The sequence below is a fragment of the Diprion similis genome, chromosome 8 (assembly GCF_021155765.1).
Source record: "Diprion similis isolate iyDipSimi1 chromosome 8, iyDipSimi1.1, whole genome shotgun sequence".
Lineage (NCBI taxonomy): Eukaryota > Metazoa > Arthropoda > Insecta > Hymenoptera > Diprionidae > Diprion > Diprion similis.
The window spans coordinates 23,747,381-23,766,447 of record NC_060112.1 but is presented as its reverse complement, the minus strand read 5'-3'; the positions used below and the strand labels follow the sequence as shown (position 1 = coordinate 23,766,447).

At 37.1% G+C, this 19,067-nt stretch overlaps 4 protein-coding genes and 1 long non-coding RNA gene across 5 annotated transcripts; 4 read left to right on the top strand and 1 right to left on the bottom strand.

The window, feature by feature from the left end:
* Positions 1–573: 573 nt before the first annotated feature.
* Positions 574–3,623, bottom strand: LOC124409373 (translation initiation factor eIF-2B subunit gamma). The gene is made up of 5 exons (XM_046886952.1): positions 3,479–3,623; positions 1,765–2,472; positions 1,339–1,672; positions 887–1,110; positions 574–811 (listed from the first exon to the last, which is right to left on the bottom strand). The coding sequence occupies exons 2-5, from the start codon at positions 2,439–2,441 to the stop codon at positions 655–657; spliced, it is 1,392 nt and encodes a 463-aa protein (XP_046742908.1). The 5' UTR covers positions 2,442–2,472; positions 3,479–3,623; the 3' UTR covers positions 574–654.
* LOC124409381 lies at positions 1,538–17,392 on the top strand. Its single transcript, XR_006929512.1, has 2 exons — positions 1,538–1,674; positions 17,280–17,392. It is a non-coding gene; the product is annotated as an uncharacterized LOC124409381 (long non-coding RNA).
* On the top strand, positions 4,871–11,362 carry LOC124409370 (rapamycin-insensitive companion of mTOR). Its single transcript, XM_046886948.1, has 9 exons — positions 4,871–5,145; positions 5,213–5,260; positions 5,701–5,857; positions 6,151–9,369; positions 9,524–9,653; positions 9,784–10,148; positions 10,330–10,432; positions 10,645–10,752; positions 10,887–11,362. Exons 1-9 carry the CDS (start codon positions 5,091–5,093, stop codon positions 11,268–11,270), a joined length of 4,569 nt encoding a protein of 1,522 aa, XP_046742904.1. The 5' UTR covers positions 4,871–5,090; the 3' UTR covers positions 11,271–11,362.
* LOC124409379 (prostaglandin reductase 1-like) lies at positions 11,059–13,829 on the top strand. The gene is made up of 5 exons (XM_046886957.1): positions 11,059–11,069; positions 12,055–12,221; positions 12,686–12,971; positions 13,057–13,330; positions 13,399–13,829. Exons 2-5 carry the CDS (start codon positions 12,116–12,118, stop codon positions 13,738–13,740), a joined length of 1,008 nt encoding a protein of 335 aa, XP_046742913.1. The 5' UTR covers positions 11,059–11,069; positions 12,055–12,115; the 3' UTR covers positions 13,741–13,829.
* Positions 14,710–16,477, top strand: LOC124409377 (prostaglandin reductase 1-like). The gene is made up of 4 exons (XM_046886956.1): positions 14,710–14,882; positions 15,126–15,411; positions 15,715–15,988; positions 16,099–16,477. Exons 1-4 carry the CDS (start codon positions 14,777–14,779, stop codon positions 16,438–16,440), a joined length of 1,008 nt encoding a protein of 335 aa, XP_046742912.1. The 5' UTR covers positions 14,710–14,776; the 3' UTR covers positions 16,441–16,477.
* Positions 17,393–19,067: the final 1,675 nt, after the last annotated feature.

Genomic DNA, 19,067 nt, shown 5'->3' with positions numbered 1-19,067 from the left:
AAACCTAAAAATGTATGTTACATAACTAACGAGCAAGTAAATTTTTCAGCTTTCAGATTAGAACTTGCAACTGGAATAAGCTTTATTATATTCACCTTACAGAATTATTGTCATCTAATTCTTCAAGGTACCTAAAAAGTTGATCAATCAATAATAATCAGCTAAGCTAAGAATAAAAATTAACATTCGTCAAATTGTGATACTTGTCATTTACTAAGGTCTGCATACCTTAGAATAATTTTTGGTATTTTTGGCCGGCTTAGCCGTGTAATCAGTCAACTATTGTGGACGGCTAATTACTTTAGCCAGCTAACTTTCAGCTAATTGGCCAAGTTAACTGTTTTGACTGGCTAAATCGTACAGCATCAGTTTAAACGCCATTTATTCACCTGGTGAAAATAGAAAAAAAATAGGCTGTATTTATCCACTCATGTTAGTTTCTCACTATTTGAGTTCTTTTTTTCTACTCGAATGTCGGTTGCTAAGCACTAGAAGAACAATCCATGTTTCCTGTGGGAAATAGTGTCCACGTCATATTAGAATACTTGAATGATCAATTAGCAATAACGGATAATTAGAAGTAAACAAATTATTTATTTTGTAGTATTTGATGTTATTAAAATACATTGCAAATAATGTTACTTTCTCAAATCTTTAAATTTCCATTAGATTATCAATATCAGTCAAAACTTCATCAGAATACCGACTACCAGCTGGTACCGTATGATTGGCTCCTACTATACAATGATTTAGCTCGCAGCCTTTTTCGACTACACTGTCATTGCACAATATGCAATTGCTAATTACGCATCTGAAAAACAGACAAAACAGTGAATAATGTATTTGGGTTTATTTTATTATTCAAAAAAGATGTTTTTTATATTACCCTTCTTTGATCACCACGTTTTCCATCAGGATGGAGTTTAAAACCCTTGTTTTCGTTTCTATAACTGAATTTGTATCAATGTAAGTGTCCTTTAGTGATGTCTTTTCATTGATAACTACTTTTTTATTAATCCGGCAATTTACAACTTGGTTGCTTTTGATCACTGGTTCTTCAGAAGGTTTTATTAGTGGCACCTCATCCATAAAAAACCAATCTTCATTAATCTGGAAATATAATCAATGTAACCTAATTAGTAGGCTAAAGTTATTCCAGCTTGTATTTCTGAGATTTATGTTTTATAACACAGCCCCTCAGACGTCACTCAGAGTGGGAGTTGTCGAATCAAAAATTATTGTGCAAAAATAAAACAGAGCAAATCCTCGATAACCAATTTATATTAATTTTCCAATCATGTAACATAGAATGAAAATTTAAATAACAGATCAACCTACTATTTTGTTTGCCAGAGCATACATCTGCACGTTATTTGCCCTAGCTCCAAATTGATTACTTTCAATGACGGCATAACACTTTATCAAATCTCCGTTATAAGCACTTTCCAAATTTGTCGAGTGGTCATTAAATGCTGACATTTCAGCAATCAAAACACATAAAGGTTTGTGGCGTTTATCCCAAGGGTTTTCCATTGCAAATTGAAATACATCTTTCTTAGTGTTTTTTCCTATGATAGATGTATTTTTTTCCATTTTTTTGGGGTTGTTTGATGCTGCTAATTGTTTCTTGATAATATATGGCAATAATTCGCCTTTAATAGAGCTGATGCTCCTGTAGAAAAAAAACTAAATTAATCAGTATTTTGGCAGTAAAAATATACTTGTGGTTTTAATTGTTCGTTACTCTCTTACTAAAAAGCATACTTGTCAGTAACAAGATAATCCAAAACCCATTTACGGATGACATATAAGTGCGCATCCAAAAGTTTTGAGTGGATTTGGAAATCCATATGTTTCTTGTAGAGTTTTCTTGATATATTAATCGTTTCTTCAAAATCTGATGCAGAGGCAAGAAAAATTAAACGACCAGTTTCTTTGTCTATTCCGATCAAATCTTTCTCTGGTTTCACTTTGCTCCTTGGTCCAGGATTAATAAATTTGTCAGGAACAGTAGGAACTTGGAACAGCAGAGCAGTAATGCTCGCTGAATGAGTTCTATAAGAATCGAAAATTGCAGTTAAATCAACACACGTGACCAAGTCGCAGGATACAACAACAACGTCTGTGTAGAACTTCTCGTGGATTGATCGGAGGATGTCGGCAGTACCTAAATCATCCCCACCTGGGATTCCAACCAAATCAATTTTAGTTCTTAAACCCATGTCTTCTATGGCTGACGCTATTTCATTTTTTAAGTCTTCTGGTGCCACAACAATGACTTCCATAAACCCAGTACATTCTAAAAGTTTTAGAGGATAGAAGATCATGGGAAAATTTCCAATTGGCAACAAGCATTTGGCTCGACCAGCTGTCAGTTCTGTCATTCGGGATCCTTTGCTTCCAGCAAGGACTACGGCTTGAAATTCCTTTCGGTGCCACATGTTAGGTCAGGAAATTCCAGGTGCAAAGGGTCTGTAATGTATACGGTTAGATGAATTTTAGTGTTACCGAAAATTTTACTGCAAACATTTATGATACAGTCAAGCGAAATGTTATCTCTTACGATTTGATATGGTGATAATAATTTTAACGTTTTTTAAATGTTGTTTATGGCATGTATATGTATGTACATGCATGTACTATACGAATCTAACTTCAGAATTAAAATGTAAAAATTAATATATCATTTTTTATGGGCAGTATGATGGGAAGGCTAGAAAATATTCGTTATTGGTTGAGAGAACAACCTAAAACTGCTAAAGACGAAGTTTCGGAAGGTGGATCAGACCACAAAATTGGCAAGGAGCATTTCTCTGAGATCGAAAATGCTGACAAGGTTTCGTCAGCATTTGATTGAATAATTGGAAACATGTTTTTATTGTAATTCCGTAAATTAATAAATTACTCTAATTTTGTAAAAGATTTTTCATAAGTAAACTGAAAATAAAGCAAAGAGTATTGTTTTCTCTGATTTTTTTGATGAAAATAATTATAGTTTCTGAAAGTAGCGTCTTTACTATATTTTTTTCCTGAAAATGTATACATTTAGCTATGCAACCCCGCAAGAATTTTATTTAGACATAGAAATTAGTTTTGGTTATGATTTTTTGAATGAAAATGAATATCTCTGTTGACTTAGTTAAAGGCAGTTTGCCCCTCAATTTTATTTTTTTCTTCTGTATCTATAGTGGTCTTTACATTGATTTACATGAGAAAAATTTTCGTTTTTCAATCATTGAAATCGGTCAATTGCTTGTGGGGGAAACTGCCAAATCGCTCCGTGACATGCCTTACTTGGGTGGTTGTTTAACCCCTTTACACAAACACTTGTGTAGTTTTGACTGTTCTACGACAGACATGAATTGCAACAAAATCGGAGGGGTAAACCAAAGTGATGTTCCTTGTAAGTACAAGTATCGTTTCTAATAATTGTGGATAGTCGTAAGATTAATATTTCTATCATTTACAGAAAACTTACTAAATTTGGAGGATTACTATTTGCTTGACAGACAGGTTAACTCTTGACTACTGTTGACATCTTCTAATACAATCTTTTTATTCTTTCTTCTTCCGTATGACTCTTCACTGATCAGAAATATGGTGAAATCTATTGGGTAGAATATGCCAATGAATTAGTCCATCCGTTTTGTTGTGTTTATCTCATGGAGGGTAGAGACGGTAGAGAGAAAGAGGCTCAACTCGGCGCTGCACGTAATGCCAAAACTCAAGTAAATAGTAACTCTTCTTTTCGCCGCTACGTGACGCCCACAAAGCTATTTCTCGATATATATACAAGGTGACCACCCAGTACCCACGGATCACCGGGCACTGACGGATCCCTTGCAAAAAAATAAAACTAAAATTATGCTTGACCATTTTTTTTTTAAAGTAACTGTTTTTAAGTTAGAGCCGTTTGAAGTTCACCAATCACGATGCAAATGGGACCGAGCGCGTGAGTCAAGCGCGAGGCTATTGTAGCTGGGCCCGTTGCAGCGTGCGTTAGCCTCGCGCCAGGCCCGCACGCCGTGATTGGTGGAGTTCAAACGGCTCTAACTCAAAAACCCTTGCTTTAAAAAAAAATTGTCAAGCATAATTTTAGTTTTATTTCTTTGCAAGGAAACCGTCAGTGCTTGGTGGTCCGCAAGTACTGGGTCACCCTATATACATACGTCTGTATACCTATGAACACATTGTTATCCCCCACTTTGAATTACAAATCGGAGAATAATCTGCGCCAGCGCTGCCGTCGACAAGAATTAGAACTATTATTTGCCGAAATTTCGGCCGCAGCTGGCTTAATGTGAAATGCGCCAAGTTGAGCCTCCTACCTATCCTCTTTGCTTCTCTCTACCCTCTATATTTTATACCATAGCATATAAGAATAGACTGCGTGACCTGTAACACATTTGTTTTTTATCATTACATATTACATCAAATACTTGTTGAGCAAAATTTTGCTTCACAGAAATTTCTACACTATCGAACTGAGTTTCGCCGTACATCGGACGGACATCGAATTGCCTTTGCTCACCGCGTCAGGCGTAAATTTGTACATACATACTTTAGAAGTCTCAAGCGATATCAATCGTCTGTTATTTATATTTCTGCCTAATTTTATAGGGGGACAATATAGGGTCGAATTAAGTAACAGTTGTCCTACGTCAATATTGATTTTAATGAGAATTTACGGAATTTTTATTTACCTAATTTGGGATAAATCGGTGCAATGTTGCCAATCTGGATAGTGCTGCCTCTATGTGGAGCTTTTACGAAATATCCTCGTAGTTGCTCTTTAGAATAACAGATCGCAGTGTAGAGAAAAGCTTCGATTGTTTTCCGATCTTACCCAAGCACCTATACGTACCTATGTAGAATTTTTCCTTTAGATTCTACAACAATCGAAACTACACTATGTCGAGTTCAACGTCCGTACGTGTGTCACTTGAATCAAGTCACACTTAATTCATCAATAATTAAAGCCCCGATAGTACTTCGGTGTTTTAAGAATGACTTATCTTTTGGTTAAAGATACTATTAAATGGACGAAAGTATTAAATGTCCCTGTGGATAGCGGCCGGCAGTGAATAGCAATGGCTAGTTGGATGATTCGTGGAAGGAGTTCACGGTCTAATAGATCTCATAAAAGTATGCTCATTTTTTTACATATTTTGAATGAACTCATTGTCGAAAACTAATTCATCTGTTGTCGTAGGTCATCCTGATGCCGAAGACAATTCCGTGCAACTGGATCTGTCAAAAGGTTAGTAACCTAGCCCTAACCTGTCAATCTTACTTTCGAATGTTATACAACAGTATGTTTAATAATCACAACAATTAAAATATCAATAATAACAATAACAGTTGAATATATCCATCAATAACAATTCCCCAGTATCAAACTAATCTGGTAATTTATTTTTAAACTATAACGTGAAAACCATAGCACTGGGTATCTCAGACTCATTTTCTCATCACATTCTAATATCGAATTTCTTTGCTTTTTAAAATGAGATGTGAATATGCTATGATCCCTTCAACGCCGGTACTCATTGAAACTTGATTTACATACCTTTACTCACAGCCATAAGCAAATATTTGGAAAAAAGTTGAAATATCTTGCTCGTCGCATTTCCAAACACTAACTTTACCTGTCTTTCTGTGGTTACAAATGCCATTTGATACGAATGATTTGTTTTATAGATATAAAGGAAAATGTACAAGAGGTATTAACGAATCTATGTCAACGCCAAGGAATATCCAACGTAAGAAAATTAGCTTATCTAAATGCCATTGTGAAATTCATCAGCGAGAATGATCTTGTGGAATATGGCTACTGTACTAAGGAATTATTTTGTTGGTGAGATATTAATTTATATTATTTGTACTTTATAATTAAATTTCTAACATAAGGTGTTCTGTACAAGCCGTCAACAATCATCCTTTAAAAACTTTACTCAATTTCACATTTGTTATATCTTTCAGCCTATTAAATATCCAGAAGCACAATCATAATGTTAGAACTGATGGTGAAATATACCTTACGATGTAGATTTATTCTTCTCAATAAGATGAATGGCCATTCTGACTGCTCACAAAGTTCGTTATTAACCATGTTTGATTTTCTTAAAAACGTGATTTTTTTCTTTACAGTCTTCGTATTGGACTTATCAATGAAGCCACACAAGTCCGTGCAGCAGCTTTACGTGCAGTGCGATATATGCTTAAAAAAGAGCAGGATGTTATTACGCTGAATAAACTACAATATCCATACTTGGTTGCCCGAAGTATGGATTTAAATTTAAGGAATGAAATTGAAAGGATACAGGCGCTAAGACTAGTCAGACGAATCTTACTATTAGCCCCTAAGCACTTCAGCCCCGGACTTGCCAGGTCTTTAATAAGTTTGACAAATGGGGGTGTAGAAGAAAAGGATCCGATATTTCGTGCCTTTCTGGCAGCTGTGTGCGAACTAGGTGTATTAAACTCAGATTTATTAATAAGTTGTGGTGGTGTTGGAGCCCTAACAAGAGCTGCTATGACTGGACAGAGTCCAGCGATTACAGAGTCTGTAGTCGGTGTTCTTTTAAAATTACTGGGAAACCCAGAGACGAGAAATGGAGTATCTTTACTGTGTCTTGCTGCACCTTATTGCGAACTCCATTCAACCGGTATTGAGAGAACAAAGGAAGAACGAGAACAAAGATTTGCAGCGAGCAAGCTGGCTTTGTTAAGTGTTTTACGGTCATATACTGGTATAATACACTTCTGTCATCCAAATGATAGTTCTGGACTTAGAGCAATTGCTGGTATTCTGTATGTGGAGCAACTGGAAGTGCGTGGTGCTGTACTTGAGCTGCTCTACGAATTACTCGGACTTCCACTTCCTGCATGGACAGACGAACCAGATGTCGCGTTAGCCGCAGTTGACCCAAGTCGCACACGAGATTCTTGGAAGCTTTCTGAAGGATTTGTGGCGGCCGAAGGCAGATCCATACTACCACCACTTTCCAGACATAGACCTAATATTGTCGAGTTGCACTTGGCACTGTTGGTATACGCCCTGCTTGAGTGTGGCCTTCACAAAGCTCTTGCAGAGACTATTGTGACTTCGGATACCTTTATATCTGTACGAGCCGCTGTACTATTAGGAGCATTACTACATTTAGCTCACGCACTACTTCCTCCAGAAGCTTGTGATCTTACTCCGCCATTGCCAAATTTACTGGAACATGCTAGCGCGGGTAGACATCAAGCTTTAGCAGCTGTTGCAATTCTGGGAAGAATGCATACAGTTATGAGACGGAGACCGGCACCTGCTAGTCTCTTTCTCGATCGAGTATTACAAGCAGGCACTTGGTTGAGGCCTACTTTGCCTCGGCGGCAAAGACCTACTAGTCGACATTGGCTGCGAAGGGAATCCCCTACGACACCCCTTCTGAGAGATGCTCATGTAATCACCTTCAAGGATGCACTGGCATGGAATTGGCCTGTTGTACGTTCCATATTACGCTCTAGAGACGACGCCCTGCGCAAGCTGCAAGACTCTGATCACAGACTATTTGTCAAGCGTTTGGTTCGTTACTTCAAACCTTCCTGTAATCAATACAGTCGAGTAGAATTGGGAATAAATGCCGTATTGGCAAGAGAAGCGACGTTGGCAGGATGCGACTTAATCAACTGTCTACTTGAACTCCATGAGCCTGAGGGTAACCAGTTACTCGCTGAACTTGTTGGTGACGTCGCAGAGCAAATAACAGCTATTACATCAATGCAATCTGCTCACGACTGCTTATTTTCACCAAGACACATGTCAACGACCTGTTGTCAAAAGTATTTTCTATTCCTTGGTCAATTAAGTCATTCTGCCAAAGGAACAGTCGTCTTAAATCGGTTTAATTTACTTGAAAAACTGCAAAACCTTGCACTTGCGACAAATCACGACTGTTATGTAAAATTGATAACGTCCAGTCTGGATTACTCTAACGAAGGTATACCGCGTAAGGTATTTAGTAAAATAATTGTTGAAGCACAGCTTGAAAGTACAAGGCTTTATGCAACTCACTTTTTGCGTGTAATATTAAGAGCTCAACTATTAGATGCTCATCAATGGGCAATCGGACTTCTCTGGGGTAGATTGAAAGATGCAAGTAAAACTGTGGCCTTAGCTGCATTGGAGGCGTTACATGAAGCTTGTGATGAAGTCGAAAATTTGGAAGTACTTTTTCGGCAACGACAAGATAACACAAATTGGGCTAATTGGATGGACCATTTGGGAGACCGTGGATATTTGTTAAAGATCAGGCTTTACTCATTGCATTCTATCTTTGGTAGTCTATCTTCTCCAACTGACGAATTAGAAAAGTGGATAACTCCTGGTGGGTTTTCTGAAAGATATGTTGGACTAGTTGACGGGGAGATACATGATTCTCTTACACGCCGCCAAAGAGGAGAAAATGGTACTTATCATAGGAGATCTAGTCAAAATCTCCCTCAAACACATGACGTTTTTATTCCACCCCATTTAATTGGCCAACTGGTACAGCATGATGCAGGAATAGAGTTGCTGTTGCGGCGCAACGTGCTTCATCGATTTGTTCACATAATGTTGAGATTTCGTATGGAATGTGGTAACATGAAACTTGATTTGAAATCAAAAAGTAACAGAGGAAACCGTTTGGTCCTTGATGACGGACACATACTATCAACTGAATCAGGTACAGATGACACATTGGAATCGAGTCGTTTGGAAACGATCATTGACTCGGAGGATATAGAACAGATAGATGTTCCTTGGAGAACATCATCTCCATGTAAATCTTGGAAGGCAGAGTCTTTGGTCGAGTTTAGGCGAAAATCAAGTTACGATGAGTCATTGCGAAGCACCCCTGAACAAAGCTGGAAAGGAGATACTTTTACTCGAGATGATCATTCAGCTGATGTTGATAGTAGAATAATGAAGGTGAAATCGGCATTATGGGCTCTGGGACATGCAGGAACGTCTGTGATGGGTGTCGAATTATTGAACAATTTGGGAATTATAGGTGTAATCGTGTCAATGGCCGAGTCCTGCCCCCATTATTCGATTCGTGCAACAGCGATGTACGCGCTCAGCTTAATTGCAACAACACAATCTGGTGCAGATGTATTATTAACTTATGATTGGCCTTGTGTTAGACACAAGCGTGGAGAACAATGGCCAATCGTTCCTCCTCGTAGTCCATATCCTATGCCAAGTCCTCTCCCATTACACCGGCACCACCGAAGTCTAAGTGATGGCAAACCAGAATTACCAGAGCCTGTAGTCCACAGGAGTAGGAATCGCTCGGAAAGTGCTGCTACAGATCTGGAGGCTCGACGCTACCCATTTCTGTGAGTAGTTTTGCATAGCTTGCATAAAAGGTTCCTTAATCTTCATCGAAACTACCATAACGTTATTTACACTTTTTAATTATTTTATAGTGCGATTCGATTGAAAGAATAATTTGTAAATATATAAATTGCATATTCAAAACACTGATTTCAGGGACCGAGGAGATACACCAAGTCCCATTGCAAGCACAGCAGGATTTAGTCAGCATGATGCAGATGGTTATGCTCGTGTCCGAAGTTTTCAACGTCACTATAGGCAGAGCTACTCTCGAAGCAGCCTTGAGGTGATTTACTTGGATTCAGTTCAATTTATTGGTTTATTTAATTTATATATTACTCCTTACTTCAAACTACTTTACAGATATAAAATTATTTTCATTAATACTCAACTTTATTGGTACACTTTTGCCATAGATGTACAGTGTGGACGAACGCTTATCAGTACTTAGTATCGCTGATTCGGAGCCACCTCGAAGTTGGATACCAGATCATACAGTTACTCAAACACCACCTCCTGAAAATGGACTAACGAATCAGTGTTACATGGGGATTTGTTTACCAAGAACATTGACAGCCATTTTTCCAGACCCTCCTAAACCAGTTCCTTCAACATTTTCCGAAGATGTCTCTAAACAAGAAGATGACATACCTAGAACTAGCGATGAATCAGCCTCTGGTAATCAAACAGAAGCAGAACACAGTCGTATATGTTTAGTTTGCGATAGTAAAATGATTGTAAAAAGCCAGGAAAATGAAGAGGGTGAAACAAAATTGAACAGGTTTGTAAGCTAAATTGGAAATAAATTTGTTTGCACTAGTTTGGCTAATTAGATTCTCAGATTGGTCATTTATATTTGGCTATGCTGAATCTTTATAATTATTTATTGCACTTCAGTGAAACTAATAATTTGGAGAACATGGTACACCCATCATTATTCAAAGAAATCTACTTTTGCACAGGGAAATTTTGAGGCACGTCGAACGTCTTGCAAATCCTGTTTGGTATAGGAACAGTCGGCAGGCACTGCTCAGATTGAGGCAGCAGTGTCCTGAGAAATTCCAGGTAAAAACAGAATAGTTGTATTATTCCATACTACCTCTCATACAACACTAAAAGAATTACATTTGTGTAACGGAGGTCATACAGGCCTAATTAGTTCAGGCAAAGTTGAAGTAGAAGCACGTGAAAATGAATTGTTTGTAAATTATTACTGAAATTTCTTGAATGATCTTTAATTCACATAATACCTAATTGTACTCATGTCTTTCTGTCAGGGTACCTGCCTCTTCTCAGATGTTGGGGCACGTTTAGCTAGTGGTACCTACAGATTGCAAGCTCGGCAATTTCTTCAAGAATTGTTTCTCGATTCCTCTTTTGATGCTGTAAGTTGGGATTGTATTCTGATGAATGAAAGTTACAATTTTTATATACAGTTATATGTTTGAGATTACTGAGTAAAAACTGCAAAGTCGTTTCCTTGTTCGAAGACTTGAACATTTTCTTTTCTTGTCTGCAGCTTTATACTGAACCATTGAGTATACTGAAAATTCCAATTGGCACTGAAGAAAATCCAGTCCATTCAATAAAATCGCAATTGCCCGTTGAAAATGTCCACAAGAATCCAGTGTTGGTATCACCGGAAAACAGGCTCAACGGTCGGTCGCATTACCCTGATTCACAATTGGACACTCTTCCGATTGTGACTGAAGAAACGAGCGCCGAATCGCAAACATCATTAACAGGTGGGAGAAGTAAGAATACATCTAGCCGAATAGACTTGCGTAGTGATGAAAAAATCATTGCTGAGATTTTGAAACCAGAGGAGAGGATACGAATATCTAAGAGTTCCGACAAGTTATTAAAAATCACAAATACCAGTACTGCCTTCAGCCTTGATTAATACTCCTCATTTTGTAAACAACTGTACATATTTTGTATCAAAATATCCATGTAAAAAAAACGAAAAACAAAGAAAAAACCATTAAAGAGACACTGCCAGTATTACATCCATTTTGTCGCCCTATCCTTACAATTAAAATTGATTGACATTTCTTTCTTCCTGCAATATTCACTGGTCAATTTAAGATATAATTTTTTCTTATTTATTATGTGTATTCCAATGGTATGGAATGAAATTGAATGAGGTAATATTTTATCTTTAGATACGTTTGATTATCCACCTAGAATGTGTTTGAAACAAAATCAAATAATTCTTCCTTTCACTAACAAATTATGAGGGTAGCAAATTATTTAATTTCAGTCTGTTATAATCACATATTGTTGTGATTGGTAGAGCGAACGCCAAACTTTGACGGGGTTTTCCATAGATTTCTAAGCAGACCAGCTTATAAATTGAAAACACAAGAAGTATTACATAACATTACGGTTTCTTTGTGTCATTCAAAAATTATTTAGATTCCAGTGTGCAAATGGAAAATTAAAAGTCCTGGCGTGTTAATGATTTGCAATAACTAACAAAATCTTCCTTCAATTGTTTCCATATAATTTAAGTGTATGGAATCTTGTATTCTGCGTATAGATAGGGCCTAACTCAGATTACTGCCAGATTAATATCGTATGTCGATCATCAATTCAAGCATAAGCTTCTCATGACAGGTTGATATACTAGTTATCTATAAAACTGGGTGAAACTTTATGTACCTCTGTATTTATTCTCTACTAAGTGGTATAAATAGTATACTAGGTATATCAGTCCCAACTTTGCAACAGTGATTTCAATAGACGATGGTGATTACCAAGAAATATGTGTTGACAAAACATTTCGAAGGCGAGCCCAAGCGGTCGGATTTGACTTTGGTGGAAGAGAAGTTACCTGCTCTAAAGACTGGAGGTAAATATAGAAATTTTTAAGTGGCCACAAGTAAGATAAAGTTGTTGTTTCTGTGGTTCCTAATTGGTATTTAGAGTAGCTCCTTTCATCCACCAGGTATAATAACAGTGTTTGCATTGACAGAAATGTTGGTGCACACAGATATTATGTTTCTCTAAGATTTCGACCATGGCATGACTTGTAATTGGTTGTTGATTTAGCTGAAAACCAAATGAATTTTGTAACAATTGCAACACTACAGACTGTCAGTGTCGAGTTCCTGATTAGAGTATAAGTAATCAAATTTGCTTGTAACTGTTAGTTCTATCAACGGTTGTATCACATATAGATATGTTAACAGGTGTAGAAATTTATTATGGTATTTTATTTCTGAAGGCCATGATAAGGCAAATCTCGCCGTTGATGACTCACTAGATACAATGATATATCAAATACAACTCAATTAAGTATGAGAATGTTTTCAGAATTTCTTATCAGAGCAGAGTTTTTATCCATTGATCCGGGTGTGAGAGCATATGAACCTAGACTTCCACTGGGTGCCACGATTATTGGATTCCAGATTGCTGAAATTGTAACGTCTAAAAACAGGGCTTATCCGGTTGGAAAACGTGTTGTTGCCAGTGTTGGTTGGCAAACGTACACTGTGCTCAATGCGAATTTCGGTACCCACCATGATCAGTTTCTTTACATACTGCCTGACTTCGACGGATTACCCATATCCTTGGGACTGGGAGTGTTGGGTATGCCAGGGTAATGATGATTGATTAGTTCTTCCTGAATGTTTCTATGAATTAGGAATATAGTATTTGATCACAATATTTTACCACTATTGTAGAAACTCTGCCTATTTCCCAGTCATCGAAATCTTGCAACCAAAGGCTGGTGAAACTCTAGTTGTAAGTGGTGCAGCGGGAGCAGTCGGATCCCATGTTGGTCAAATCGGCAAGATTCGTGGATTGCAAGTAATCGGAATTGCCGGATCAGATGCAAAATGTAAATGGCTCACAGAAGAACTGGGATTTAACCATGCCATTAATTACAAAACTCAAAATGTTGCCGAGGTTTTGAAACAAGTTGCACCGGACAAAATCGACTGCTACTTTGACAATGTATGTGGCTTTAAAATTCATTACATACCACTGATTTTAAAATCAGATTTGACTCTCACTTATTTCAGGTCGGAGGAGATATATCGAGCATTGTACTTAATCAAATGAATACTGGTGGTCGTGTTGCGGTTTGCGGCAGTATATCCACATACAATGCAGATATTGAAGAGTTACCCAAAACTAATATCATTCAGCCTGCTGTACTGAATTCCCAATTAAAACTGGAAGGATTTTTAGTGGTGCGTTGGAGGAATCGATGGATGGAGGGTATTGAACAGAATCTTAAATGGATAAAGCAAGATAAGCTGAAATATCGCGAAACAATTACAATTGGATTTGAGAACATGCTTGATGCATTCCTCGGGGTGTTGCGAGGAGAAAATATTGGAAAAGCTATTGTCAAAGTGTAAAAATTCAGTTGGAATACGACATTTTTGAAAGACATTCAAGAGAATTGAATTACTGATGCTTATATCATACTCAGAACAGCTTATCGTTGGTAGAAAATAAAAAAATATAATACGAGAAATAACGTTTTACTGATTGATCTTTTTGTAGATTATTTTGTGTAATGTAAGACATAATAGCATAAATATGATTCTTGTTTTAATTTGGCATTATGACTACATGTCTCTAGCTTTGAGATAAAAGAAAAAAAAAAGAGCCAAGTCATCGGTGCTATAGTTGGTGGCAGATGATGAGATTGGCTGATGTAATGCAATGCTTTCCGGGAAAAGTGGTTAAACTTTCAAGGGCAATGTACAGTAAATACTTATACACTAATGTATGCATATATTAGTAAAAGAGCCTAGTGAAGAGTAGATTTTTTATCATGCCACCTGTTGATCTCGTGTCAATGTCATAGCAATATTGTATGTCGCATCTGTGCATAATCCTAACTGAAAGAAACGGACAATTAATACAAAGTGATGAATCTAATTTCATATTATGTTCATAACACACTTCCGAATTTTCGAATAATGACATCACGATTATAATGACTAGTGGAAATTGACAGTATCGAAAATCAAGTATTGTATTCAGTATTATATAACGTACGTAGCGTATGATATTCAGTTCCATTGATACATCATTACTTGATCAATATTTCAATGTCATGTTAAACAACTAGCATGTGTCGAAGAGAAAGTGGTATGTTTCCGTTTTAGTTATAAATACGGATGAATAGATCGTTTGGAATTGAGCATCGCTAAGTGCAAAGATCGAGTGTATAGATATCCCCATTGAGATGGCACCACTCTCCAATCATTAGAGTAAGTGAGTGTAATCACAGTGCCAGAAGACTGATGTACTTCAGTTCGTCAAGACCAGACTAGGGTGCAGTCTGATAAACTAGAGAGGTCTATAATAAACGCTCTGGAACAACCAGCCAAGAGTTAATTTCATTGATTCTAGCTTAACAGCTTTAATCAAGATTGTACAATAATGGTTATTGCAAAAAAATACGTCTTGGCAAAACACTTCGAGGGAGAGCCGAAGGTATCAGACTTGGCTATTGTCGATGAAGAATTACCTGTTCTCAAAGAAGAAGGTCTGTGTAGTAACGTTTAAATAAATATAAGAAAAAGTGTATGCAGTGTAACGTGGAATAATTTCCTGAATATTCAACTGTGAAATTTGAATATGCTGTTTAACTCATTTTCAATTACTCACTCATTGAACATGGTTGTCAACACATTTGAAATCACCTAATATCACTTGTCGCCTTGTGCATACCAATTTCATAGTTTAGTATATACGTGGCCTTAACAATTTGCATAAAAATTATTTGTAGAATATCTTATCCAAGCTGAGTTCTTATCTGTTGATCCGTACATGAGGGTGTACACACAGCGGTACCCAGTGGGAATCACGATGATTGGACGTCAAATTGGTAAGATAATAGCATCGAAAAATAAAGACTATCCAGTTGGCAAACGAGTTGTTGCTAATGTGGGCTGGCGTACACACACTATCATTGATCCAAATTCTAAGGAGCACTTTGGTCAGCCACCATATGTGTTGCCTGATTTTGGTACCCTACCCGCGTCCTTAGGCCTCGGAGTATTGGGCAGGCCAGGGTAAGATTGATACTGACCTCTAACTAAAATGAACATGTGGTAATATTGTAAATTTGATATTTCCGTGTGAAGATTTGCACGGATATTATATTTACGTTCACTATTTCTATTAGATATTCTCAATGCGTTATTGATTGCAAACTAAGAGAATTCATGGTAGTATAGTGTCATTTATGTATTCATTATTGTATTGTTATAACTATTGATATACTATTTCAGTCTAATAATTTGAAAAAAATATTCTGCCAAAGTCAAATCTGTGATATGTAGTATTGACAGAAGTATTATATATAATGTTTTTAGCAACACCGCTTACTTTGGATTAGTTGAAATCTGTCAGCCCAAAGCTGGGGAAACACTCGTTGTAAGTGGTGCAGCTGGTGCAGTTGGCTCTCATGTGGGACAGATTGGTAAGATTCTTGGATTAAGGGTGATTGGGATTGCGGGCTCTGATGCAAAGTGCAAATGGCTCAAGGAAGAACTTGGATTCGATCATGCTATCAATTACAAAACCCAAGATATTACAGCAGCTCTGGAGAAAGCTGCTCCTCACAAAGTTGACTGCTACTTCGACAATGTATAAATCTTTCTTATTATTGCTTTAAGAAATGATTGCTCGGTAAAGAGCAAGTTTCTTATTGCCTTCAATTCAATACTTATGGACAGAAAATATTTTCATTTTCTCAGGTCGGCGGAGAGATCTCTAATATTGTAATGAATCAAATGAACAATTTCGGTCGTGTATCAGTATGTGGAAGTATTTCCTCATACAATGCTCAGAGTGATGCTCTCCCAAAGTGTTCTGTTGTTCAGAAAATGGTTGTCACCTTACAATTGAGGATAGAAGGATTTATAGTGAGCCGTTGGGATCATCGTTTAATGGAGGGTATTGAGCAGAATTATCAATGGGTGAAGGAAGAAAAGTTGAAGTACCGTGAAACAGTCACTGAAGGATTTGAAAATACGTTCGAAGCATTCGCTGGAATGCTGCAAGGAAAAAATAGTGGAAAGGCTATTGTTAAAGTTTGAGATTGATTTCCACTTTCATCTATTTTTTCTCATGCAATAATATATGGCTAACGTTGAGGAACTGTATAAAAAATATGGGACTTTATATAAACCACATGATGATTATATAATATATTTGGAATAAATTGCATATTGTTAGAAGGAAAAAATATGGTCAAGACTCTTATTAAAGTTTTGACTCTCTATTTTCTTGTTCGGCAATATAATAATTCCATAGAAAAATATATTTTTGGTGTTTTCATCTACCAAATTTTACACTAAAAAACAATTGGTTCTATAATGAAAGTACAGTAATGTGTTTGAATATCAGTTGTGGAACAGAATTTTTTTCTCATGTTGACAAAATTGGCGGTAGTCACATTGGATGTAGAGTGTTGAGCATCTCTCTGTCTCTATCTGATGGTTATTAGAAAAAATGTCGCTATAAAGTTTGTTCACGAAAATGATGAGTAGCGTATCAAATTTCTTTACCTGGAAGTATCAACATACAATGCAGACGTGGATGCATTACTCGAGTGTTCTGTCATTCGGATTAGTGTAATATTCAGACAATAGAAGATTGAGGGATTCATTGTGAAGCGTTAGGCCGATCGATGAATGGAGGGTACAGAGAAGAATCTTTAATGGCTGAAGAAGAATGAGCTGAAGTATCGTGAGACTGTCGCAGAAAGATTTAAAAATATGTTTGATGGATTTGTCAGCACGTTAAAAGGAAAAATACCCAAAGGACTGTAGTTAAAGTTTAATTCTCTTTGCCTTTGTTCGTCACTGTAATGATGCCATGGAATCATAAATTGTTTGCGTTTTCATCCACTAATTGTCATACCAGAACATTTGAGTGTCAATTAGTACTGCAGTGACAATACAGCAATTGATTTACACCTGTGGCATGAAGCTTCATTTCTCGACAAAACTTCAGTACCTCTGGAATATGCTCCAGGGCAGTGACTAAGGAAAAAATAAACTTAGTCATTTTGTTGAAAACAAATTTCAAGGCTGTTGTCAACTTTATTTCTTGTACCATTGCTCAAGGGCATTTGATTTAATGACTCAAAATTTGACTGAAATTACAGGAATTGTATTTAGCTCAAATGAGCGGCTGGAATCTGAAATCTAGAAGATAAGATAAAGAGGTAGCTCCATACCAATCCAACAGTACTGAAAGAGTCACTCGGGCATGCTAATGGTAAAGAGTTATTTTTAGAACTTCTAGTTGAGTATAAGGCCTGAGAAAAGGTTTGAGCATCTCTCTGTCTCCGTCTGACATGTGTAAGAAGTAATGTACCAGTATGAAGCCTGTTAACGTAAATACGCGATATATTTGTAATTATTTAACGTTATTAGATTTTTTTTATAGTGTACTTATAGCACAATTATCGACATCTATGGATTTTTTTATTTCTAATTAAATTATCTCTAGCATGTCAAACGTACAGTGCACTGCTTCAAAAAATATTACATTGTTTTTCATTGGTCACAGAGAGGGACTGACGATCGGGGTTAAATTTGTTTGGGTCTCATTGATATACAGGGTGACCCAGAACCCGCGGACCACCGGGCACTGACGGATTCCTTGCAAAGAAATAAGACTAAAATTATTCTTGACCATTTTTTTTTCAAACGATCGGTTTTTGAGTTCGAAGCGTTTGAAGTTCACCAATCACGGCGCAGATGGGACCGAGCGAGCGGGGAGCCAAGTGCGAGGCTAGGGTAGCTGAGCCCGATGCAGCGTGCGCTAGCCTCGCGCTAGGCTCGCACCCCCGACCTTATCTGCGCGCCGTGATTGGTGGACTTCAAACGGCTTTAACTCAAAAACCGTTGCTTTAAAAAAAATCGTCAAAAGTAACTTTCGTCTGATTTCTTTGTAAGGAATCCATCAGTGTCCGGTAGTCAGCGGGTACTGGGTCACCCTGCATATACTAACTGGATGGAGGATAGCCCGTGGTGGCATAGGCTCCGCCGAGTGCCGTTTAGAAAGCCTACGGCGGCCATTTAGTAAGCCCAAAATGGCGTTTAATTTGAATAAGCATAATCTTATAAGACGTTGCAAGCGGTATTATGCTGTGCAATATGTGCAATAAAAAGTTTGAACGGCCTGGTAAATTAAGGTTGATGAACGTAGTGTTTCTAAATTTCGGTCGATATACATGAAGTAAATAAGTAATCAAGTTATGATGTAAGAGAATATTTTTTTACTTTTGTTATCAAATTTCATTTCTAATTAATTTTTTAAATGTATTTGATCAAATTCATAAAATTGAATTTTCTTTTTTTAATTCTCATCAATTAGGTGAATGATGATTAACCTTCACCCTGTCATGTAGGACTTTTCGTGCTCGCGAGATTTTATGTGTACATTTTATAAACAAGAAAGCCACGCGGCTTTATCCCCTTTACGGGAAAAGAGCGATTGAAATTTCCATATCCTCAGTCAACGCAGGAGGCACAAAAGACCTCAAGTGACACTTAAACTTTTTTGTTTCTACTTAATTCATCGTAAAAACTATGTATATGAATGAAATTTCACTCAGGAATGTCTGGAAATGCACCAGTTTGTCTGGGCAAATGTGTGAAAAGAACCCAGTTTATGAGCAACATACAAGTTATGGTTGCATGAATTGTTTTGT

What these genes read in the sequence shown, in the direction of transcription:
- LOC124409377 (XM_046886956.1), top strand. Translation starts at nt 14,777, where the DNA reads ATGGTTATTGCAAAAAAATACGTCTTGGCAAAACACTTCGAGGGAGAG. An exon ending in ACCTGTTCTCAAAGAAGAAG is followed by an intron (nt 14,883 to 15,125) that starts GTCTGTGTAGTA and finishes AATTATTTGTAG; the next exon opens with AATATCTTATCCAAGCTGAG. An exon ending in GGAGTATTGGGCAGGCCAGG is followed by an intron (nt 15,412 to 15,714) that starts GTAAGATTGATA and finishes TAATGTTTTTAG; the next exon opens with CAACACCGCTTACTTTGGAT.
- LOC124409373 (XM_046886952.1), bottom strand. Translation starts at nt 2,441, where the DNA reads ATGTGGCACCGAAAGGAATTTCAAGCCGTAGTCCTTGCTGGAAGCAAA. An exon ending in GATTATCTTGTTACTGACAA is followed by an intron (nt 1,673 to 1,764) that starts GTATGCTTTTTA and finishes TTTTTTCTACAG; the next exon opens with GAGCATCAGCTCTATTAAAG. An exon ending in AACGTGGTGATCAAAGAAGG is followed by an intron (nt 812 to 886) that starts GTAATATAAAAA and finishes TCTGTTTTTCAG; the next exon opens with ATGCGTAATTAGCAATTGCA.
- LOC124409370 (XM_046886948.1), top strand. Translation starts at nt 5,091, where the DNA reads ATGGCTAGTTGGATGATTCGTGGAAGGAGTTCACGGTCTAATAGATCT. An exon ending in GTCTAATAGATCTCATAAAA is followed by an intron (nt 5,146 to 5,212) that starts GTATGCTCATTT and finishes CTGTTGTCGTAG; the next exon opens with GTCATCCTGATGCCGAAGAC. An exon ending in GCAACTGGATCTGTCAAAAG is followed by an intron (nt 5,261 to 5,700) that starts GTTAGTAACCTA and finishes TTTGTTTTATAG; the next exon opens with ATATAAAGGAAAATGTACAA.
- LOC124409379 (XM_046886957.1), top strand. Translation starts at nt 12,116, where the DNA reads ATGGTGATTACCAAGAAATATGTGTTGACAAAACATTTCGAAGGCGAG. An exon ending in ACCTGCTCTAAAGACTGGAG is followed by an intron (nt 12,222 to 12,685) that starts GTAAATATAGAA and finishes GAATGTTTTCAG; the next exon opens with AATTTCTTATCAGAGCAGAG. An exon ending in TCGACTGCTACTTTGACAAT is followed by an intron (nt 13,331 to 13,398) that starts GTATGTGGCTTT and finishes CACTTATTTCAG; the next exon opens with GTCGGAGGAGATATATCGAG.